The sequence below is a fragment of the Podarcis muralis genome, chromosome Z, assembly GCF_964188315.1.
Source record: "Podarcis muralis chromosome Z, rPodMur119.hap1.1, whole genome shotgun sequence".
Taxonomy (NCBI): Eukaryota; Metazoa; Chordata; class Lepidosauria; order Squamata; family Lacertidae; genus Podarcis; species Podarcis muralis.
This window is the reverse complement of record NC_135673.1, coordinates 2037050-2057128: the sequence shown is the minus strand read 5'-3', so window position 1 is coordinate 2057128 and position 20079 is coordinate 2037050. Positions and strand designations below refer to the sequence as shown.

The 20079-nt window shown below is 49.1% G+C and overlaps 2 protein-coding genes and 1 long non-coding RNA gene across 11 annotated transcripts in view; 2 read left to right on the top strand and 1 right to left on the bottom strand.

Annotated features, from left to right (window-relative positions):
- RABGAP1 (RAB GTPase activating protein 1) overlaps positions 1-10087 on the top strand; it is a 92445-nt gene extending 82358 nt beyond the window's left edge. For all 3 annotated transcript variants that reach the window (XM_028715973.2, XM_028715974.2, XM_028715976.2), the window contains 9 exons: positions 696-737; positions 1722-1850; positions 3587-3679; positions 4285-4395; positions 5545-5649; positions 6136-6219; positions 6590-6661; positions 7655-7852; positions 8133-10087. In XM_028715973.2, coding sequence (XP_028571806.2) covers positions 696-737; positions 1722-1850; positions 3587-3679; positions 4285-4395; positions 5545-5649; positions 6136-6219; positions 6590-6661; positions 7655-7852; positions 8133-8255 — 957 coding nt within the window. In that variant the 3' untranslated portion in view covers positions 8256-10087. The remainder of the gene's footprint in view (positions 1-695; positions 738-1721; positions 1851-3586; positions 3680-4284; positions 4396-5544; positions 5650-6135; positions 6220-6589; positions 6662-7654; positions 7853-8132) is intronic.
- Positions 1-20079, bottom strand: part of STRBP (spermatid perinuclear RNA binding protein) — a 155617-nt gene that overhangs the window by 16751 nt on the left and 118787 nt on the right. For 4 of the 7 annotated variants that reach the window (XM_028715983.2, XM_028715979.2, XM_028715977.2 and 1 more), the window contains one exon: positions 18394-18618. The exons of 2 other annotated variants lie outside the window; for them this stretch is intronic. In XM_028715983.2, the coding sequence (XP_028571816.2) occupies positions 18524-18618 (95 nt within the window). In that variant the 3' untranslated portion in view covers positions 18394-18523. One more of the 7 variants, XM_028715978.2, reaches the window with a different exon arrangement.
- Positions 13658-16322, top strand: LOC144326229 (uncharacterized). The gene is made up of 2 exons (XR_013391432.1): positions 13658-14664; positions 15413-16322. It is a non-coding gene; the product is annotated as an uncharacterized LOC144326229 (long non-coding RNA).

The window sequence follows — 20079 nt, the reverse complement described above, 5'->3', positions numbered from 1 at the left end:
ACATTCATTAATTCTCAGTGGACTTTCCCCCTCGGAAAATGGCACAGTTCTGCTGTGCCCCCTTTTACTGAGAGATCGTTCTGTTCCTTTCCCAGCTGGGGTCTGTGCTCCTCGGTGTGTGTGTGTGTGTGTGTGTGTGTGTGTGTGTGTGTGTGTGATGGGGCGGAGAGTGGTGCACCCTGCTGAAAATAGCAGCTATCAGCTCTGCTCTGGCCTGTCTCTTCTGAGCTGCCAGAGGAACTGTCTGCCCATTTTCAGCTTTTCGTTTTCAACCATGAAGGATAGGAACCCGTTCCTGAAATCAAAGCAGTTCAGCTGGAGGCTGCATCCCATGATCTAGTTCTGCAAACGTCTAGGCACTCTTCTTTCTCTCTTCTCTGCCCACAATTACAAGAAAAATATATGCAGGCTTGCTGGTGGAGCTTGTGTTCTAGGAACCTGTACAGCAGCAATGAGCTGTTGAGTCTTCTGGGTACATTTAGCTTACGTCCTCACCCCCTGCAGTAAGATGACGCTTAGTAAGAGGATATCAAGGCTTTGGAGCAGAGAGAAAGACCTGTCTGTTTAACAGACTATAAATCAGAATGGGTTCTGGGGCTGATGGTTCTCGTCCAGAACAGACTTGGCAGAGACTGCTCCGAATGTTGGTTTTGTCTCTCACTACTTGCTTTTCTTTCTTGTTTTTTCCCCTGCAGGGCATCAGTGTTATATTCAATGTTGCCCTTGGGTTGTTAAAAGTGAGTATCCAGCCCCTCTGTTCCGCTTCACACGATTTGGGCCGAAAGCCCTGCAGTGAATGTCTGCACTGTAGAAATCCTTAAGCCGTCCTGCAGAATTATCTTACACTTTTTAAAAGCAGGGTCTAAAAGAAAGAACTTGGCAAGAGAATGGCTAGTGGGTGCTGGCTCCAGTGGAGTGAGTTTTACAATGGGGCTCTTTCTGAACACCTTGGGGCTCTCTCCCCACCCATGGGGCCATGTTTGCAACGTAGAAAAAAGCGCTGGGGTAAATAGACATTATTTTTTAAAAAGAAGAAAGGAAGGAAGGAGCCGGGATCCAATAACTCCCCACTGGTAGTCGGGACAGACTGTGAGCATCCTTCCCTCCTGCCCACCTTGGACGGGAGTGTCTGTCTCTCTTTGTCTTCCCTGGGGTGGGGTGGAGTGGAGAAGGATGAACCGTACTTTGCTAGGAAGGACCTAGCAGAATGAGGCTTTCCTCCCACTCAGTGCCTGCATTTTGCCACTAGCGTGGGTGGATAAGGAGAGCAGGGAGGCTGCTCTTGCTTCAGAACTTCCTGCCATTGTCAAAACTTTCAGTTTTAAACTGTCTGCGACAATCCAGACATCCTGTCCCTTAACCTTACTAGCCTTCCCTCCATCCTGTCTTCCATCACAAAGGACTCCTGCCCCACAGCAGCCTGCACCAAGGTGCTGCCCTCAGGGGTGCATGGGACCGCAAACTTCACTGGCCCCAGCCAGCAGGGGGGGGTTGTGATCTGGCACTGGGCTGCAGACAGCCACACAGGAAAACAGGAATGTGTTGTGTTGTGTTGTGGGGGTTTTGTGTTTTGTTTTCAATAAAGCAGAGTTAAATATCATTTCCAAGTTCTTCCCTAAGGAAGAAATGAGGCTACTTTTGCCACCACTTTTCTTGGTTACAGGATGTGGGTGCCACACAATTTCATTTTCCAGAAACCCTTTTTCTCTGCACTTTCTCAGACAACTAGGGACGACTTGCTGCTGACTGACTTCGAGGGTGCTCTGAAGTTCTTTCGCGTGCAGCTGCCCAAGCGATATCGCTCTGAGGAGAATGCCAAGAGGCTGATGGAGTTGGCTTGCAGCATGAAGGTATGTGAGTGGAACCACCGGCCCTTGCGGGGTTGCATTTAAGTGGAGCCTTGCTATGAAATACTCGGGGGGTGGGGGGTGGGAGGGTGAATATGCCCCTCATGCACTGCCAGCAGCGATGCCTCCTGTTCTGGCTGTGACTGGAGACTTTCCAGACAGTTAAATAGCTGCTGTAAAGTGGAGGGAGGAAGACTTGCACTGCCAGAGGGAGCCTTGGTGGAGCTTCTGCATCAGTGCCAGTAGAGGGAGCAAGAGGACAGGTTATGTGCCGCTCCAACATCCCTTGTCTGACCAAACTGCGGGAGGCAGTGGAAGATAGGAGTGCCTGGCGTGCTCTGGTCCATGGTGTCATGAAGAGTTGGACACGACTAAACGACTAAACAACAACAACAACATCCCTTAACAAAACTGTTGGTATCCTTCCTGGACAGCCTCTGGCACCAGCCTGGGCCCTCCAGATGTTCTAGACTGGGGCTGATGGCAGCTGTAGTCCAGAACATCTAGAGGAGAGCCCCAGGCTGGTCTGGAGGCTGATGGTTTTGCAAACCGTGCTCCCCACCCCCTTCTGATTGACAGTCTTGCCTGTTGTTGTCCTTTCCGTTCATCTCTCACAGTGATAATTGCCTTTTTGTAGGGCGAGCTGATTGGCCTTTCAGCCAGCCTCACAGTAAACCTTACTGCATTGGGATGGGGGACAGGTGGGGAGCCCCAGGTTTGCTAGCTGGCTTGCCCGTTCACAGGGATAAGAGGTTGGAGTGTGTTTGCTTCACTTTCCCCTTTCCCTTCCTGCATTTACTTCCCACCTTTTCTCCATGAAGCTCAAGGTGGCATATGTGGCTCCTCCCCATCTCATTTAATCCCCAAAACAACATTCCTGTGAGGTAGGTTAGGCTGAGAGGCAGTGACTGGCCCAGGGCCATGGCCGAGGGGGGTTTGAACCCTGGTTAGACACTCTGCTACACCACACTCTTTGTTTTGCGGAGCAAATATACTGCTTAATCCAAGTCAAAAAAAATAAATCCAAGGCTTTAGATTTGTGTGATAACATTTCAGCAGTTAGAAAAGCAGGGCAACGGGTAGTGTGTTTTCTTAAGTGTCGGGGAATGTTAAAAAACTGCCAGATTGCATAAAAGAGAGGGTCTCCAGAAAGTCCGTGCCACAATAGATATGGACTTAGCACAAGTTAAAATGTACAGGTTAATAAATGCTACCTGAGCCCCACTCCCAGCCTGAAGCCCCCTCCTTATTGAGAAGCCAACCACGATATGTTCCAGCTCTCGCTTGAGGTGAAAACATGAAAGATTGTTCTGGGGAAAATGTCTGTGTTTGTGATGCAATGGCGAGGGAAGAGGAGACCTTCTCCATGGAGCTTGGATCAGTGTGTGTGTGTGTGACATTTGCTGAAGATGCTTTGAGGCGCTCTAAGGGTGGCACTGTGATGGGGGCACTGTCCTTCTGAAGTCACAGCCTCTGTCCCTCTCCCGACATGCACAACTCCTCCACACTTGTACTGATAAGAATTCATTCATCCTCCCTACTGTGTCCAGTGACAAACTCTGTAAATTGGAAGGGTGCCTAACTGTAAGCTTCCTAAGCAAGAGACTCCCAGCCAAATCAATCATCAGAGTTCCGTTTTGTTTTTATAAAAAGGCTCCAGCGGATACCTTGAGTTAAAAGAAGCAAAAGCACTGCTTCTCCACGTGTCTTGACTGAGATGCTCTTGATTCTCTCCCCAGATTAGCCAAAAGAAGCTGAAGAAATATGAACGGGAGTACCATGCCATGAGAGAGCAGCAGGCTCAGCAGGAAGACCCCATAGAAAGATTTGAGGTAATTTATGTTATTCTGTCATGTTGGGGGCCAGCCTTGGACCAGATAACCACACATGTCTCAGTGTTGTATTGTGTAGCGACCACAGAGCAGGGATGGTCCCAGGCAATCCTTTCTGAGAAGGCAAATCCATAACCAGGGGCACTACCACTGAAAAAGTCCTGCCCCTGCTGGCTATATGCAGCATTTAATTCCAGCCTTGTAATTCAGTCTGCAAAAGTCCGTCTCCTGCCTGCTTACACACCCCCATGTCTTTGTTGGTGGGCAAGCTGTGGGTGGCCTCCATAAAAAAGACACAAGGAAGCTCCTTAGCCCCCTATTTGCAATGCCAAGTTCCAGGCAGCTACAATGAATGTTTAATTGCAGGGTTTAGGGTGGAGGATACCCTCTGGGGTGACCACTCGGGGGGCAGTTGCTTTGGGGGCACCTAGAGGCTACTGCCTTGAAAATAAGGAGGCATCTTGTGGAGCAGGGACACCCATTCCTTGGGTGAAGCATTGGTAGCCTTCTAGGAACTTAATCCAGTGTCTTCTGAGGTGGGGACACTTAATGAGTCATTGATTCAGGAACTTGCTATCTTTTGACTCTTTTTTGCCTCTATCCAGCGAGACAACCGGCGCCTGCAGGAAGCGAACATGAGGCTGGAGCAGGAGAATGATGACCTGGCCCACGAGCTGGTGACAAGCAAGATCGCCCTGAGGAAGGACTTGGACAATGTAAGAGCCAGAGGCCTTGCCTGGCCATTCGCTGCCCTTCGGTCTCTTTGGCCACCATTCTCTCTCGGTGCCCCTGAGGACAGAGCCCGTCTTTTGTGAAGGGCTGTAGCCCAGCGACAGAGCATCTGCTTTCCATGCAGAAGGTCCTGCATGGAAGGTTTGCTGCGGCTGATGGGAATCGTAGCAGCTGACTTCTGGGCACCTGGTTGGGGAAGCCTGCTCTGATGAGGCAAAGCATTTCCTTTTTTGCAACTATCCAGGCTTCCTTCTTTTCTTTTTACTTTCTACCAGTTTGGCAGCAGATCTTTGGATCCTGCCCAGCCTTTCCTGTGCCTTATCACAAATAGCCTCCACTCCCTATTGGGTCATGTAAAATGGCACCAGTCGACTTGGTTTAGCCAGGTTCTTACGTTAGGGCAAGGAAGGAACGTTCCCAAAACAGTGACAGTGGATAAGTCTGCCATCTTCTCAGAGAGCAGTTGACTCAAGAGGAAACTGGGAAGATTTGTTCTGTGCAGCTCCTCCTAGCCAGCCTGTTTCTTCTGGCACTTACTGGTTTTAAAAGACCTCTGAACCTCTCTGTATTCACATAATCCCAGAACATTGTGTGGGAAGTGAAAACACTGGAGGGGTGGATGTGAACGATGGATCCCTTCTCAATGTCACTACCCTGTCCCTGGGAGGTCCTCATCTTGGAAAATAGCAGGAGAGGCAGATGTTGGAAATGACACCCGCTGTGCTTGTAAAGCAAGCAAGATTTCTGCTTCTCCTTTTGTCTGGATTCCCGGTTGAAAAGGCAGTGCCTTCAGCACAAACCCTTGTTTCAGTATCGGTGGGGTGTCAGCTTACATGTCCCCCCCACCTCGGCCTCTCTCCCCCTTTTGTATATGAGGTGGGTTTGCTGCTTTCTGAATGGTCTCAGATATTACCAAGGCTTTATTCTAAATTTAATGTGGAAGACCCAGCCTCAAATCTCAAGTGCCTGCCCATGTATACACCCACTTCTCCACAACTTTTTATTTGCTATTTGCAGAATTGCTGCTTTCTGCTAGGAATGTTTTTTAAAAAAAATAAATAAAAAAAAAATAAAACATGACCGGAGATGGACTCTGTGACATATTGGCTCTCCCATGTTTGGCTTTCCCACAGGCAGAGGAGAAGGCGGATGCCTTGAACAAGGAGCTGCTGATGACCAAGCAAAAGCTGATAGATGCTGAAGATGAAAAGAGGCGGCTGGAGGAGGAGTCGGCTCAGGTTTGGGCCATGGGGCAAGGAGGTGGGGATGGTTAGGCTGCTCTCCCTCCTCTCCGCCAGTGGGAGGGAGAGCAGGCACGGCAAGGACAGAACCGCCGGTACTAAAGTCCGGCAGCCTCTCTGGGTGGCTTTTCTGTGGTTCTGCCCTTGCCAAACCCAGATGGATTCCAGATACCCGGGGGGAGAGGAAGGTCTTGTGCCAAAAAGACATCTAGAGTAGGCACTGTGCAAGTCTCTTTCAGGAGAGGGTTCTAGAGTTTTTCAGGGCACCACCACCAAAAAGGCCCGTCCCTTGGTGCTGCCATCCCCTCCCCAAGCATATTTCAGAAGGAGGGCCCATGTGGAAGACCTTCAGGCTTGGGGGTGGGTGGGGAAGGTACATACAACTCAGATGTGAAAAGTTGCTATGCATCTTTGCTTGGAAGCAGAATGAGAGCTGTTTGCTTTTTTGCCCAGCCCTGATCCCTCCTGGTCTTCCTTTTGCAGCTGAAGGAGATGTGTCGCCGGGAACTGGACAAGGCGGAGTCAGAGATCAAGAAGAACAGTTCCATCATTGGAGACTACAAGCAGGTGAATGCGGGGGTCTTCCAGGTTGCTGGCTGCAAGGGGAAGCCTTCTGTCTTGCTGCAGATGGATGCAACTCTCACGAAGGCTGCTCCACCCTGATGCCCTCCAGGGGGTGATGGACTTCAGCTGAGGCTGATGGGAGTTGTATTCCATCTAGACCAGGGGGCTGAGACATCCTTGCGCATGAGCAGAAGAGGAGAGGCCACAATGGGTAAATGGAATCTCTCTCTGCAAAGGCTGCGCATATCGCTTCATATCTGTCTTTTGGACAAGTCCTAACCATGGCTTCCTCAAGGCCTCTAGCTGGCCATTTGGGAAGCCAGGACCAAGGACTTGAATGGTCTCAGCTGAAGTTCTCTGTCTGTTTTGGTAGATCTGTTCCCAACTGAGCGAGAGACTGGAGAAGCAGCAGACAGCAAATAAAGCTGAGATTGAGAAGATTCGGGTAAGGAGGGCAAAGCACTGGTTGGGTTTAGCACTAGGCTGAAGGCAGCTTGAATCCCTTGGAGGACATGTGAGCTGAGGGCTGTGGTGCTCAGGTCCTGCCTTCAGACTTCGTATTTGGGCATCTGGTTGCTGAGCCAGATGGGGTCCTTGGCCTGATCCATGCTGCTACAGGCTCTTTTGGCATCCTCTTGAAACAACCCCTGTGCCATTTTAGGATTGGGCCATTTCTGGGATTCCTCCTTAAAAGCGTAATAATGTGTTGGAGGTCACCCCTGTTGCTTTTCAATGGTGCTCATCCTGATATGAAAAGGGTGACTCTGGAGCCTCTCATCTCCCTGGGGACCTTCTGCCTACCCCTCTTTGAATGTGTGAGCAATTTGGACCTTGAATTACATATTACAATTGCATCCTGCCTTTCCTCCCGCCAGCTCAGCATACATGGTTCTTCTCTCTCCCACACACCGAACTTTTATCCTCACAACATCCCTTTGAGGTAGTTTCAGCTGAGAGGCAGTGACTACTAACCCATGGTAACCTCAGTTAGCTTCATGGGTGCACGGTGATTTAGACTAGGGTCTAGCCTGACACTCTAACCCCCACAACCATACCAGCCATATGGGAGTCAAGGTGTGTTTGTGTGTGTGATGGAATAGTTCTTGGACTGGGGAAACTGCACTGGCAGCTGGAGTGGCTTTCCTCTCCAACAGGCAGAAATTTACCCCTTCCCAATTGAGTCATTCCAGAAGCAGAAAAGTTAGAAAGTCCCGTGATCGTTAAGTTTAAAGCTGCATCAGTTTGGTGTCCATAGCATCTGTTGGCTACTAAAGGTTGCCTCTGGGCAAAACTGCTGCTTTGGACCCAGGCTCCTGCCGCTAGCTTGGGGGGGGGGGGGAAATTATGGGCATGCCAGGGGCAGGTTGGCACACAGGCTGCAGTGGGAACCCTGCTCCTGTGGGTGGGGAAGCTCACAGCCTGATCTCCTTGGCTTCAGCAAAAGGTTGATGACTGTGAGCGCTGCCGGGAGTTCTTCAACAAGGAGGGGCGGGTGAAGGTGGTCAGCGTTGCCCGGGAGGGCTCCGAGGAGGACACAGACGAGGAGAAGGAGGCGCTGAAGAACCAGCTGCGGGAGATGGAGCTGGAGCTCGCCCAGACCAAGCTGCAGCTGGTGGAGGCAGAGTGCAAAATCCAGGTAGGTCACATTGGGGGCAGTGGGAATGGGGTGGTGCACCAAGCCAGTGCCTTCCTACAAGGGTGAGTGGCTGTGTCCAAAACGAAATCCCCATTCTTAAGCTGGAAACTCCTGAGTTCTTCTCTTAAAAAATGGTTTCTGGAAACAAGACGACGTAGAGCTGGTGTGAATTTTGTACCCCCTGCTTAGGTTTGTTCAGGTGGGGTTGGGGGGGGAGTGGGGGTGGTTGTGTGCACAGAAATTGGGAGCTCTGTGACTCTCCTTTCCTGTTGCCTTCCAGGATCTGGAGCACGACTTGGGGCAGGCGCTGAATGAGGTGCAGGCCTCCCGGAAGACCTGGTTCAACCGAACACTGAGCTCCATAAAGACAGTGACAGGCGTTCAAGGGAAAGAGACGTGCTGAAGGGGCGGCCTCCTCCCGCGGCCCACGTTCCCCCTTGGGACACCTTCTGCCTTCCGTTGCTGCCTCGGCCAGCTGCCGATGCTGCTGCCATGTGGGAGAGAGAGGGCCAGAATGTACATAGACTCTAGAAACACACAGCGCATGTTGGGGCTTTCCGCAGGTCAGTGGCCCAAGCTCTCTGCGAGGCTACCGTTGCGAGGCTCAGCGCAGGATCTTCATACTACTGATTATTTAACCAGGGGGTGTAGCTGTAGACTGGAAGCTCTTTTCAGAGGGGCAGGGAGGGGGACACACACACACACAAAAACACTCCATTCTACAGTCTGGCTGGAGGCATTTCGCAGGCCCAGGTACGAGAATTTACCAAAACCTCAGACTTACTAAGTTTACAGATACAAGAACTTATTTTTTTTTACAGTTATAACTCTTTAAAAGAACAAAAGGGAAAAAATGCTATTTCCAAGAAGTTACTCCAGTGCCAGAGACCAGACCCCCCCCCCCACCTGAGTTAGTGGGGGAAGAAGCATTTGCATGGTTACCTTTTGGAGCAGGTTCACGCCCCCCCCCCCGCAAGTGTGTGAACACACCTCCCTGTGTCTCTTCCTTTGTCCACCATTTAGTTATTGTGTCACTAATCAATTCTATGCAAGTGGGTTGGAGGAGGGGGAGTGTCATCATTGTCTTTTCAAAGTACCTGTCGCTATTGGAGTCCTCCTTGTCTCCGAGCTATTTAACTTCTACCGTGGTCCGTTCCACACGTGGTCATCTTCCAGAGCCATATATAACACATACCTGTATCATTTCAGTGGGCAGGACCTCTGGACTGAGTTAAGCTAAACTTGGGCCCTAATGAAGTCTGCGAGGCTTTTAACTCGCGCCTAACTTTGTCTCATTGACTTGGGTGGAATCTTCAGATGCTACTTAGCTTAGTTTGGATCCAGCCCATTTGTGAACCAGAAGCTTCGTCCTTTTAACTTAACAAGCATTAAGACTGTCTGTCTGTTTAACCAGCCTCCCTTGCACTTTCTGGAGAGCTGCTCTGCCTCTGCGGGAGCTATTATCCTTTATCCTTTATGGTTTTGCACATGGATGGGAAGAGGGCAACACAAAATAAAGGGGTGGGGAGGGAAGGAGGGATCACTGCACTGGCTGCGCTGTTGCTGTGTGTAATGTTTCGCCATCTTTGCATGGGCCTCTCCCAGGCAAGGCGTTTCGTGGCTCCAATGGCTGGCTGGGTTTTCCTTGTTCGTGTGCACCATTCCCACTGCCACAATCCCTTCCCTTTTCCTCCACACTTCCTGCAACTACACCGGTAGGTCCTAGGTCTGCTTGGATTTCTGAGCGCTTAGACTACCCCGAGACGTCTCACCAGAAAAGCTGTAGAATGGAGGTTTTGCACCTTTGTAATTTCTTCTTTTTTAATTTATACTGGTTTGTGCTACGCTGAAATGAAATAGCTATTGTATCAGCGGATAAACTTTTCTTGTGTGCAGCGTGTTTTGAGTATAAGCTGGTTACAATAAGAGGCACTGGTTTGTATATAAAGATAATTTGTATTTCTACGTTATTATTTTTTTTTGTTGTTGACCAGACTAATGCTAGCTAATGCAGCCTGAGACTACCAGAGGCAAAAAGACCTTGCGGTGCCCAGGAGTTCATAATTTCTCTTCCCCTTAAAACTGTGTACATGAATATCTCGTATTGTTTTAATAATACCAAAAAATAACTGTAACTCCATCATTAATAGATGTGTGGACATTGTAGTAGAAGAGTAGTTTGCAGAGTATAGATCTTTGAATTGATATATAAACTAGTAAAATTGTATTACTATTTTCTTGTTGTCTTTCACTTTTAATGGAAATGTCATCTGCTCAGTTTGTCTCTGCTGGGGCAGTAAGAAAGTTAAGGAAAGGTTGGGGCATTAGGAAGTAGCCTTCTACGCTCAGAGCAGCAGCACTCCAGCGTTACAGACAAGAGCACCTTCCTGTGCTTTACGTGTAGGGAATGAGCCCAGTGCTTTCTGCACACAAAGCAGGTGCTCTGCTGCTGAGCTTTGCCATTCTTGGTTCATGGAACCCACCCTCTCCAGCATCGCAGCTGTGTGCTGATCTGGGAGGAACATCACTCACAGTAAACACATCCATTAAAAGCCCCCTTGCACTGACCCACAGCACCTCGCTTGCACGGAAGCTCCCTCCTTGTTTCACATAGGGAGCCCTGGTGGATGGGGCCATGGGCTGTGTGTGTGTGCGAGAGAGAGAGAGAGAGAGCGTGTCTGTGTGCCTAAGCCTAAAATGACCTCAGGCTCTTGGCATGGGCAGCACCTTTGAGACCTGTGCTAAAAGTTCCCACTTTCCTTAGCCCTGGGAAACACACTTTTGGATGCATGGCTTGCTGTGTCTGGAAGCCTTGGGGTGGGCAGGCACGTGTTTTCCATTTAGTTATTGACTAAAAGAACATTGGTTAAAATGTTCTCCAGCGCTGTTTGGCCTGCAGGACACAGTACTGTTCTCCTCTCCGTTCATCCTCACCTAGACGGTGGCTCTGCTGAAGGTCTGGTGACTGCATCAGAATTTAGCTGCTGAGCTTTGTAGCTGAGCGAGCACTGGAAACTCTGCACTTTAGTCCTTGGTTGCAATTTGAACCCATTTCAGAGAGGACAACTGCTGAGAGAGTCACTTGGGAAGTTCAACTGCTGAATGTTTACCCTGACAAGTGGGGAAGTGAGCGCCATTATGGATATATTACAGGAAATTGCTAATTGTCATCTGTTAACTATCAGCTTGTTGGTCTATAGCAGCGGTGGCCAACTCCCAAGAGACCTGGTTCAGGTCAAAGTTGTTGACCTTTTTTGGGAAAGGAAAGCCCCCATTTTGGGGAGTACAGGGCAATGTTGTTAAGCTTTTTTTAGGGAGGAGGAAAAGGGAAGCCCCCATTATTTTTTTTTGGGGGGGGGGAACAGTCACTCAACAACAGATCACTGGGAAAACAAACAGCCTCACTGAGTAAACTCCGTCTTCCGTTCTGCAGATCAACAATAGTAGGCAGGGCGAGGGGGCGGGGCAGGATTCTATTTTTCAAACCCAGCAATCGACCATGATCTACCAAAACCTCCTGGGGATCCACCATTGGATTGCGATCAACCTGTTGGGCATCCCTGGTCTATAGGACTGCAGGAAGATGCCTTACCCTGAGTATGACCATTGGGCCATCCAGCTCAGCAAACCAGCAATGGCTTTCCAGGGTACCAGGACAGGAGTCTTTGCCACCCACGCCTGGAAATGCTGCCAGGGACTGGGACCTTCTACGTGCCAGGCAAGTGCTGTACCACTGAGCTGCACCCCGTCCTTTAGCAGGTGCTGAATTGTGCCCATGGATGAAGGAGTGTTTTCTGAGTTGCTTCCAAGGTCCACTTTTCTGCCTGCTTGTGGTACCTTGGCTAGCAGTTAGAGAATTGGCTGCAAAGGATGGCTGTCATCGGGTTCCATGGTCAATCTGTGCACATGTTTGAAGATTCAGGTTCAACGTGGAATCGAGCCCCTTCTGCCCTGTGTGCGGCTCGTGGGCTGTACATTTGTTGATGGGTCTCAGAAGGTGGTGGACTCGCCTTCATTGGAGGTTTTTAAGCAGAAGTCAGATGGCCATCTGCCAGGATTCTTTAGCTGCGATTCCTGCACTGCAAGGAGTTGTGCTAGATGACCCATCCACCTCTACAGTTCTAAGCTGTCTGTGGACAAACTCTGGATCCCTCGGCCTGAAAAGTGAGGCGAGCACCACACCCCATAGTCGCCTTTGACTGGACTTCACCGTACAGGGGTCCTTTACCTTTCAACCGCAAGCTGAAGTTTGCTCACTAGATGCAGCAGCTTCCAAAGCACACACAGGTGTTGCCAGGCTGCCTAGCAAGGGAGATGTGCTGCAGCATTCTGCTTTGTTGCTAATTGCTTAGGAGCCTGTCTCTCCTTCCTCCCCTTTTGAATTTAACAAAGCTAAGAATAGCTTGGAGGCCACCTTGGGGCAGGCAAGGCGGCTGCTTTGTGCAGGAAGAAAGGGTGCCTGCCTGACCAGAGCATTTAAGGGGCAGTGTTGCTGTCAGGAAGCAGAAGGCGTGTGATGCTGGGAGCCCCCAGGGATCCTGCCCTAGTGGGCAGGGAGGGGACAGCCTGCTTAGAGGCTCTGTCTCCAGAGGCCACAGACATAGCAGGCACATGGTGTGTGTGTGGGGGGGTCTCAGCTGCTTCTCCAGAACCATTTTCATTGTGCAAAGGCTGGGAGTCCAAAGGTTCTCCACCATCATTTTCCTCTGGGTTCCACTTTTCGGGGGGGGGGGGGTTCATGATGTATAGTGCATGTTGTCCCTACAAAGTGCTTGCTGACTTCTTTTGTGTGAAACAATACATTTCATGTAATCAATTTTCAGGAAGTATGGCTCATTCAGTGCAGCAGGGTCATGCCCCCCCCCAATCTCTTACAAGTCCTTTATTCAGTTTGTCTCAAGTTCCTTTAGCGCAGACAGGCGACTGTACGGAGAGCCAGCTGCCTTTCTGGCACCTGATGTACCTTCCACCTTAATGCATTGAAACCTCTGGCCACAGAATTGCCTCCTCCCTCTGGGAATCCTTTTTATTGCAAGGGCCGCATGCCAGTGGCAGGTAGGGCCAAAGGTGAAAGTAAGTGGAGCAACAAATCTGAATTTTAACTTTGCACAGTGGGTTAGCTTCTGCACACGTGCACACACCCGTCTCTGTCCTCCATTCACACAAGAGGGAGGCATCGCAGTTCAAGAATAGGCAAAACCACTCTGGGTGTGAATTGGGCTGGGGAAAGGTGTGGCTTGGGCTGAGATCCAAAGGCCAGACGAGAAGGCTTGGAGAGATGCATTCTGCCCCTCAAGGACCCCAACCCGATTTAGGCAGTGCACTGTAGCTCAGTCTGCAGTGACCGCCTTGACCTTCTGGCCTGCTCTGTGCATGTGATGCAGTTGCCCTGGGCCACAGGAGTATAAGAGCCCAGGGAGAGGAGGCAGGGAGCTGGCAGGCTCATTGGTCAGGCTTGGTGGCCCTGATGTGGCCACAATCACTTTCTTCAGCCACAGGACTCTACTGTGTCCCACCAGTTGCTCTTGACTGGCCTTCTGAATTGATGTTGCCAGTCAGCACAGCCAAAGAAAAATGTTCTGAAAGTGAGCCAGGATGGCAGGGATTGAGGACACCCAACGGAATATTGAAGTTCGTTGGCATAAATAAAAAGGTAAAGGGACCCCTGACCATTAGGTCCAGTCGTGGCCGACTGGGGTTGCAGTGCTCATCTCACTTTATTGGCTAAGGGAGCCGGCGTACAGCTTCCAGGTCATGTAGCCAGCAGGACTAAGCCGCTTCTGGCGAACCAGAGCAGCACACGGAAACACTGTTTACCTTCCCGCCCAAGTGGTACCTATTTATCTACTTGCACTGTGATGTGCTTTCGAACTGCTAGGTGGGCAGGAGCAGGGACCAAGTAATGGGAGCTCACCCTGTTGCGGGGATTCGAACCGCCAGCCTTCTGCTCGGCAAGCCCTAGGCTCTGTGGTTTAACCATCCAATCAAAAGGTAAATGTGATTAATTCTATCCTTGAATAATTTAGCCAATAATAGGAGTATAGCATCTAGATCAAGGGAAGTAATAGTGCCACTGTATTCTGCTCTGGTCAGACCTCACCTGGAGTACTGTGTCCAGTTCTGGGCACCACAGTTCAAGAAGGACACTGACAAACTGGAACGTGTCCAGAGGAGGGCAACCAAAATGGTCAAAGGCCTGGAAACGATGCCTTATGAGGAACGGCTAAGGGAGCTGGGCATGTTTAGCTTGGAGAAGAGGAGGTTAAGGGGTGATATGATAGCCATGTTCAAATATATAAAAGGATGTCATATAGAGGAGAGAGAAAGGTTGTTTTCTGCTGCTCCAGAGAAGCGGACACGGAGCAATGGATCCAAACTACAAGAAAGAAGATTCCACCTAAACATTAGGAAGAACTTCCTGACAGTAAGAGCTGTTCGACAGTGGAATTTGCTGCCAAGGAGTGTGGTGGAGTCTCCTTCTTTGGAGGTCTTTAAGCAGAGGCTTGACAACCATATGTCAGGAGTGCTCTGATGGTGTTTCCTGCTTGGCAGGGCGTTGGACTCGATGGCCCTTGTGGTCTATTCCAACTCTATGATTCTATGATTAAGTATTAGGAGCATAATAGAAAGATGCATCTGTGGAGCTTTTAAACTTTTTTTCATTTGGTTTCCCTTGGCTTGCAAAACACCTGTTTTGATTTCAGTCACAATCTGGAGGTTCTTGCAGGGCGTGTTTTTAGCACTGTGGAATCCGGCGGAAGGAGAAGTTGAAGTAAAGTATGACTTCACCACGCAGAAAAAAGGAGAAAAAGGTGTGAAAATTGGCCCTTGCTTAATAAGCAGCTTTGGAATAAGATGGTGGTGTGCAGAACAGGTAGCTGCTTGAAGGAGAGAACGAGAAGCAGGCTTTTTTTATAAAAGAAAAAAAGCACACACACAGAAGTCACTGGAGGAAATGAATAACTTAATGGTTTCCCAGCCTGGGCTGACTTACAAGCAGAAGCTGGCTGGCCAAGGCTACAGCATGGCTGTTGACAGCATGGGGGCTCGTTTGCTCTCAGAGTGGCAGGTCAGAGCAACACCAGGAAGGCAGCCAAGCTGTGCATGGTCAGAAGCTTCCCTAAACACCAAAGCAGCATTGCTGCAGTTTGTGAACTCCTGGCCTTTAGGAGGTTTGTGTTGTGCTTTACTATCACACACACCAAGTTCACTTGCCAAACTCACCACTGGTTATAGCTCCTTGTGATAGCTATATGGATTTATTTTTGCTGCTGCTGTTGGGTTTTGTTTTTGTGTTTGTTTTGTAACTTGCCCACAACTGACTGCTCCAGCGTGTGGTTCCAGGCTAGACTGTATCTCTTCAAGCTGCAGGAATGAATTAGAATCAGTGTTGGGAGGGGTATCAGATGGTTATCTAGCCCAGCCCCCACTCTTACCATGTCTTGGACAGGCAGTTGTTCAGCCCTTGCTTGAAAATCTCCAGCTAAGGAGAGCAGCCTTCTGAGGCACAGTCTGTTCCAGTGCCAAATGTTTAGTCTAAAGTCTGTTTTCCCCTTGCAGTTTGAAGTTGGATCCCATTCCCTCTGGAGCAACAGAGAATAGACTCTGGTGCAGCATCTACAGAGCATCTCAGCACATGGCTTGCATCTCACCTCTGGAAGGTCTCTTCCCCAGCCAAGCCTGTTCCTACCTCAAGTAGGAACTGTTGCAGGCCCTTCCCCGTGGTGCTGCCTTGAATTATGAATGTTGTAGCTGGAGAACATGGATTGAGGTGCAGAAGGTAGACTTCCTGGGATGGGGGAGGGGTAGAACATGACACATCACTGCATGACCCACGTGCTTGTAGCATGATTCTTGTATGAAGGCTGTAGAGGTAAATTTTTCTAAGTAACTGGTATTGGGCACTTGGGACAAAGGAGTATTTGTGTTGGGGGTGTGGCATTGGAAGCCTGCGCGAAGGGAGACCTACACCCCACAGCTGACTCCACTTCCCATAAGCAAATGGGGGGGGGGGAGGGGGCAACAGCTGTGTGTCTCTAAGGCTGAGGTGGGCAGCCTTCAGCCTTGCCAGGCTGGTTTGGGGGTTTCCCCTCTCTCTATCTTATGGGGGAGCTCAGTGGCATTAGATGTGAAGAGACAGTTCCAGAAATTCAAAGTTGCAGAGATAAAGAGGTAATTCTCATTATAGCACAGGGTCTTCTTCCCACTTCACTTTTCTAGGTTCTGTTGACACAGTATGCAACATTTTAAAAATTGAACCCAAGAGCAGCTTCAGAACCTCCTGCGACATTTGGACAGTTTATTAAAGGTTCCCATCCGGCACCAACCTTATTAGCCTATGAGTTAAACACTCATTCTCCACGCCACCCTTTCACCCCCACACAGGAATTAACCCGCTCTATTTATAAACATGTTCTCTGCTGACTAATGTTTCTTTTTAAATAGTAATAATAAAAACATCAGAGCATCAGTTAAGTGATCAGATTTAATTATTGATAAGAAAACATTCATTTCTTATTCATGACAGTTATTATGGGACATCCTCTTCTGTTCTTCAGAAGCCAGCAAATGAGGGTGGTGGTTTCAGCACAAGCCCAGAAAAGGGGGTGTGGGTTATGGCCTGTGGAAGCACCAGCCCCCCACCTCAAGGACTGCAGCGTCTAAAATGGGTGGGGATTCAGTGCCAGAAAAAGTTTGGCCGCTTCAGCACAGGCTGCTTTAAAAGGGGGGAATTAGGCAGACTCACGGAGTGAAGGTAAGGCTTTTTCACCATTATAACTGCAGGTGCCCCAAACAGAACCGTCTAGAGGTCACCCGCTGCTAAATTACTGGGTGCCGGGGACCAGGGCTGCCACCAGCAGGGTGGGCTCTGGACTAAGAGAGTGTTGGGGAAACTGGGGACTCCAGCTGTCATCAGCCCCCAACCACGGGTTCCCCACCCAGACACAAACCAGGCTACCCTCTGGTCCAGCTGTGCTGCTTTTAGGTCATTCAGATGGAACACAAAAGAGAGAAAGAGAGAGCTCTAAACTGAGGATTTTTCAGTGAGGACAACAGTAATTGAACCACCTGCTCAGAAGTGTGTTAGGAACCAGGTCACCCTATTGGGGTCCACCCAGCTCCTACGCTGATTGACAGTGGCTCTCCAGGGTTCCCAGGCCCATGTGGAGATGCCATGGGGGTTCAACTGGGACCTTCTGCATGCAAAGCAGGCACTCTTCCACTAAGCAGTCCTCTGAATGCTGCCTGCCTCAGTGCTAATGGTGTCTTAAGACAAAACACAAATAATATTTTCCTTACAGTCAATTCCTTGAGCAGGACACTAAAAACACAACTTAAATTGGTATTTAACCAAAGAAATAAATATGTAAAAAAAGAAAAACAGAAAATCCTCCCTGGATATTTACATTCCATTTCACAAGTGGGAAAAACTACAGAGGAAAGCCTATTAACAGTAAGGTGCAGTGAAACAGCAGCATGGTTGAAAAGGAAGAAACAGAAACATTCTCTGGGCCAACAAATAGAAGTGCTATTCCTCTTCCAGCCACAGCTCAAGCCTAACTTTATAAACAGAAGTCCAGAATGGCTGGAAGCGTGATTTCTATTAAACCTCCTGAGAAGCAGGTATAGCAAGGATTCACTTGCTATGGAGATATACCACCCCCCAGGACACAGCCTGCAGGGCTCATCCCTCACAAGCTCTGCTGGAATAAGAGGGCAGCTCTTGCCCCCAACCCCCCCAAAAAGTTCCAACAGGACTTGAGGATTGGCTGCATTGATAATATAAGTGATACACCTGTCCTTGCAAGGGGGGCGGGGTTGCAAGGTAGGCTTATTGCTCCCATTTTATAGGAAAGGGAATAACCAAAGCCACACAGAAGATCCACCGCTGAGCTATAATCTGAAGCCAAAGGTTCTGCACTCTCTTGCTAGCAATTGGGCTGGATTCCCCCCTAAGGAATTTGCTTGTTCCCCATGGACCCAGCGCCCTCCAATGGCATCCTTCAGGCCATGGGGTTTCTAGGGCAAATGCTAATGGAGAGGGGGGCAGCAGCAGGAGGGGGCACATTTATTTGCAGGTGAAAGAGCCTATAAGTTTCACAAAGTTGTGCATTAGGAGTGAAGCTTTCTTAACTCCCCCCACCCCCCAAAAAAACCCATCTAGAAACCAGGAAACTTCCCACCCCATTGCTGCAATCCAGGGGGCGGGCAGGCGGGGGGGGGGGGAGTTGAGAGAGAGAGAGAGAGAGAGAAAATGTTCCCTCCCATTGCTCAGACTCAAAAGCCCAAACTGGAGTGCCAACAATTTGACCCGAGCAGCTAAGCCAGTGCTCAGAATGCAAAAAAACCCCAATCCTCTTTTCGACAGGGTTGTTCCTTCCTTAGTGAAATGCAGAAGTAGCCAAACAACATTCTTTTTGTACATCTATTGCTGTGGTTTTAAGAGCCAGGGTGGGTTGTATTGCTTTTTGGGAGTTCAGGAAAGTTGAGAATTAAAAAAAATACAAATGAGCTTTTTTCTTTTCTTTTCCCTGAAAGAGAAAACTAGAGAGTCCCAAATCTGATTGCTGAAGGCTGCCCCCCCGCTCCCTCCTTCCAAGTCTTGCTTTTTAAAACCGTTTGTTGGAGGGGAAAAAAGCACCTTTTTCCGAACCGCATAACCTGTTTGCTCTAGAAGTCAGAGAAGAAATCTTGAGGGCCCAAGTGAATGATAAAAGGAGCCATGTCGAGAGGTTGGCAATAAGGGCTGTCAATGAAAAAGCCACCTACAGCAGAGAGAAGAGCAGAGAAGCAAGAGGAAGAGAAATCGCAGGTTAATTGAAGAAAAGGGAAAAGTAGCGAGCGCCGCTTAAATTTCTCTGCTCTTTCAAGCTGTAAGTGGGATTTTCATTGCAAAATGGGCACATTTTTTGATACCTTTTTGGGGTAGGCGGGTTGTTTTTTAGGTAAATAAAAAAAATATATGGAACCATCCTATATTAGCAACCTCAAAAAAAAAAAAAAGTTAACAGTTACCTGCTCCCCCCACCCCTTCATATATTTGTCGGCATATAAAAAATAAGGAACCGATAGCTTATTAGGATTTTCAAGTAAAGCAGAGAAATGTAAAATACGCAGCAAAAGGGCGGGTTTACAGACGTGGTTAGTAACTCCCGACATGACAAAAAAATAAATGGAGAGGAGAGGGCAGGGCAGGGAAAATGACTTCATATCAATTATTGGAAATGATTTTGCCATCAAGTTGGAAAAGAGCATAGCACCCATAGAGAGCTGTCACAACTGACCAGGGAGAGGATCTCTCTGGAAAGCGAATCCTCAATGAAGTCAGCAAGATTTGTGCTTGAAAGGTTTTTAGTGTGGGGGTTGGGAGAATTTCATGGCATTAACCAAAACAAAAACACACACCAAAAAACACCCCCAACCCTTGAAATTTATCAAGCTGCCAATTTGCACGGAAACAAATCTTTGTTTGGTAAGTCTTATCTGCCATGCTTTTCCAAGCTCAGTGATGGTCTTCCTTTCATCCATAGGCCAGCAAGACAGTCAATGGTTTTATCAATACTGTTCTCGATCTGAAGGCACCCCAAGCCTCAGTCCCATCCCCAACCTGCCCCCCCCCCCAGAGCATTAAAAATAGCAATCCCTGTACACAAGATGCAAGGGAAGACGAACAGCAGACTTGATGCTGCCCACCCAAGACAGCCTTTAAAGCACCACCGCCACTGAACCAAAAAGCCAGAGGACAAAGTGGAAACAGCTGTGGAGGACGGAAAAAATCACATTCCAAAGAAGGACAAATACTTAGGTGCTGACTTTCCACCGCCACCTTTTCCCAAAACCACAATTGTGGTTAACCCCGAAGAAAGCTGCTTGTTTATATACTCTGCCCCTGAAGAAGGCATCTTAAGGATAGAGCTCTTCCTCCATGGAGGTTTAGAGACCCCACAACTCAACCTCCTTTCCACACACACACACCCCCCACCACACATTGACCAAGACCCACCTTGCCCCTGTCCAAGTACACCTGGAGGAGAGCAGAGTATATAAAGGCCTCCTCTGGGCAGCACAAAACCATCATAAAAAAGGTGAGCCACAAATGGGTGACGTTTGAAAAGAAAAGAGCAAGAGGAACACTTACATTTTTTGTGGGGGTGATGCCTTAATAGCAGTTCCCTTAGCTAAGTCCCCTAGTGCAAAAGAGCCCCCACATACCCCACACATAAGTC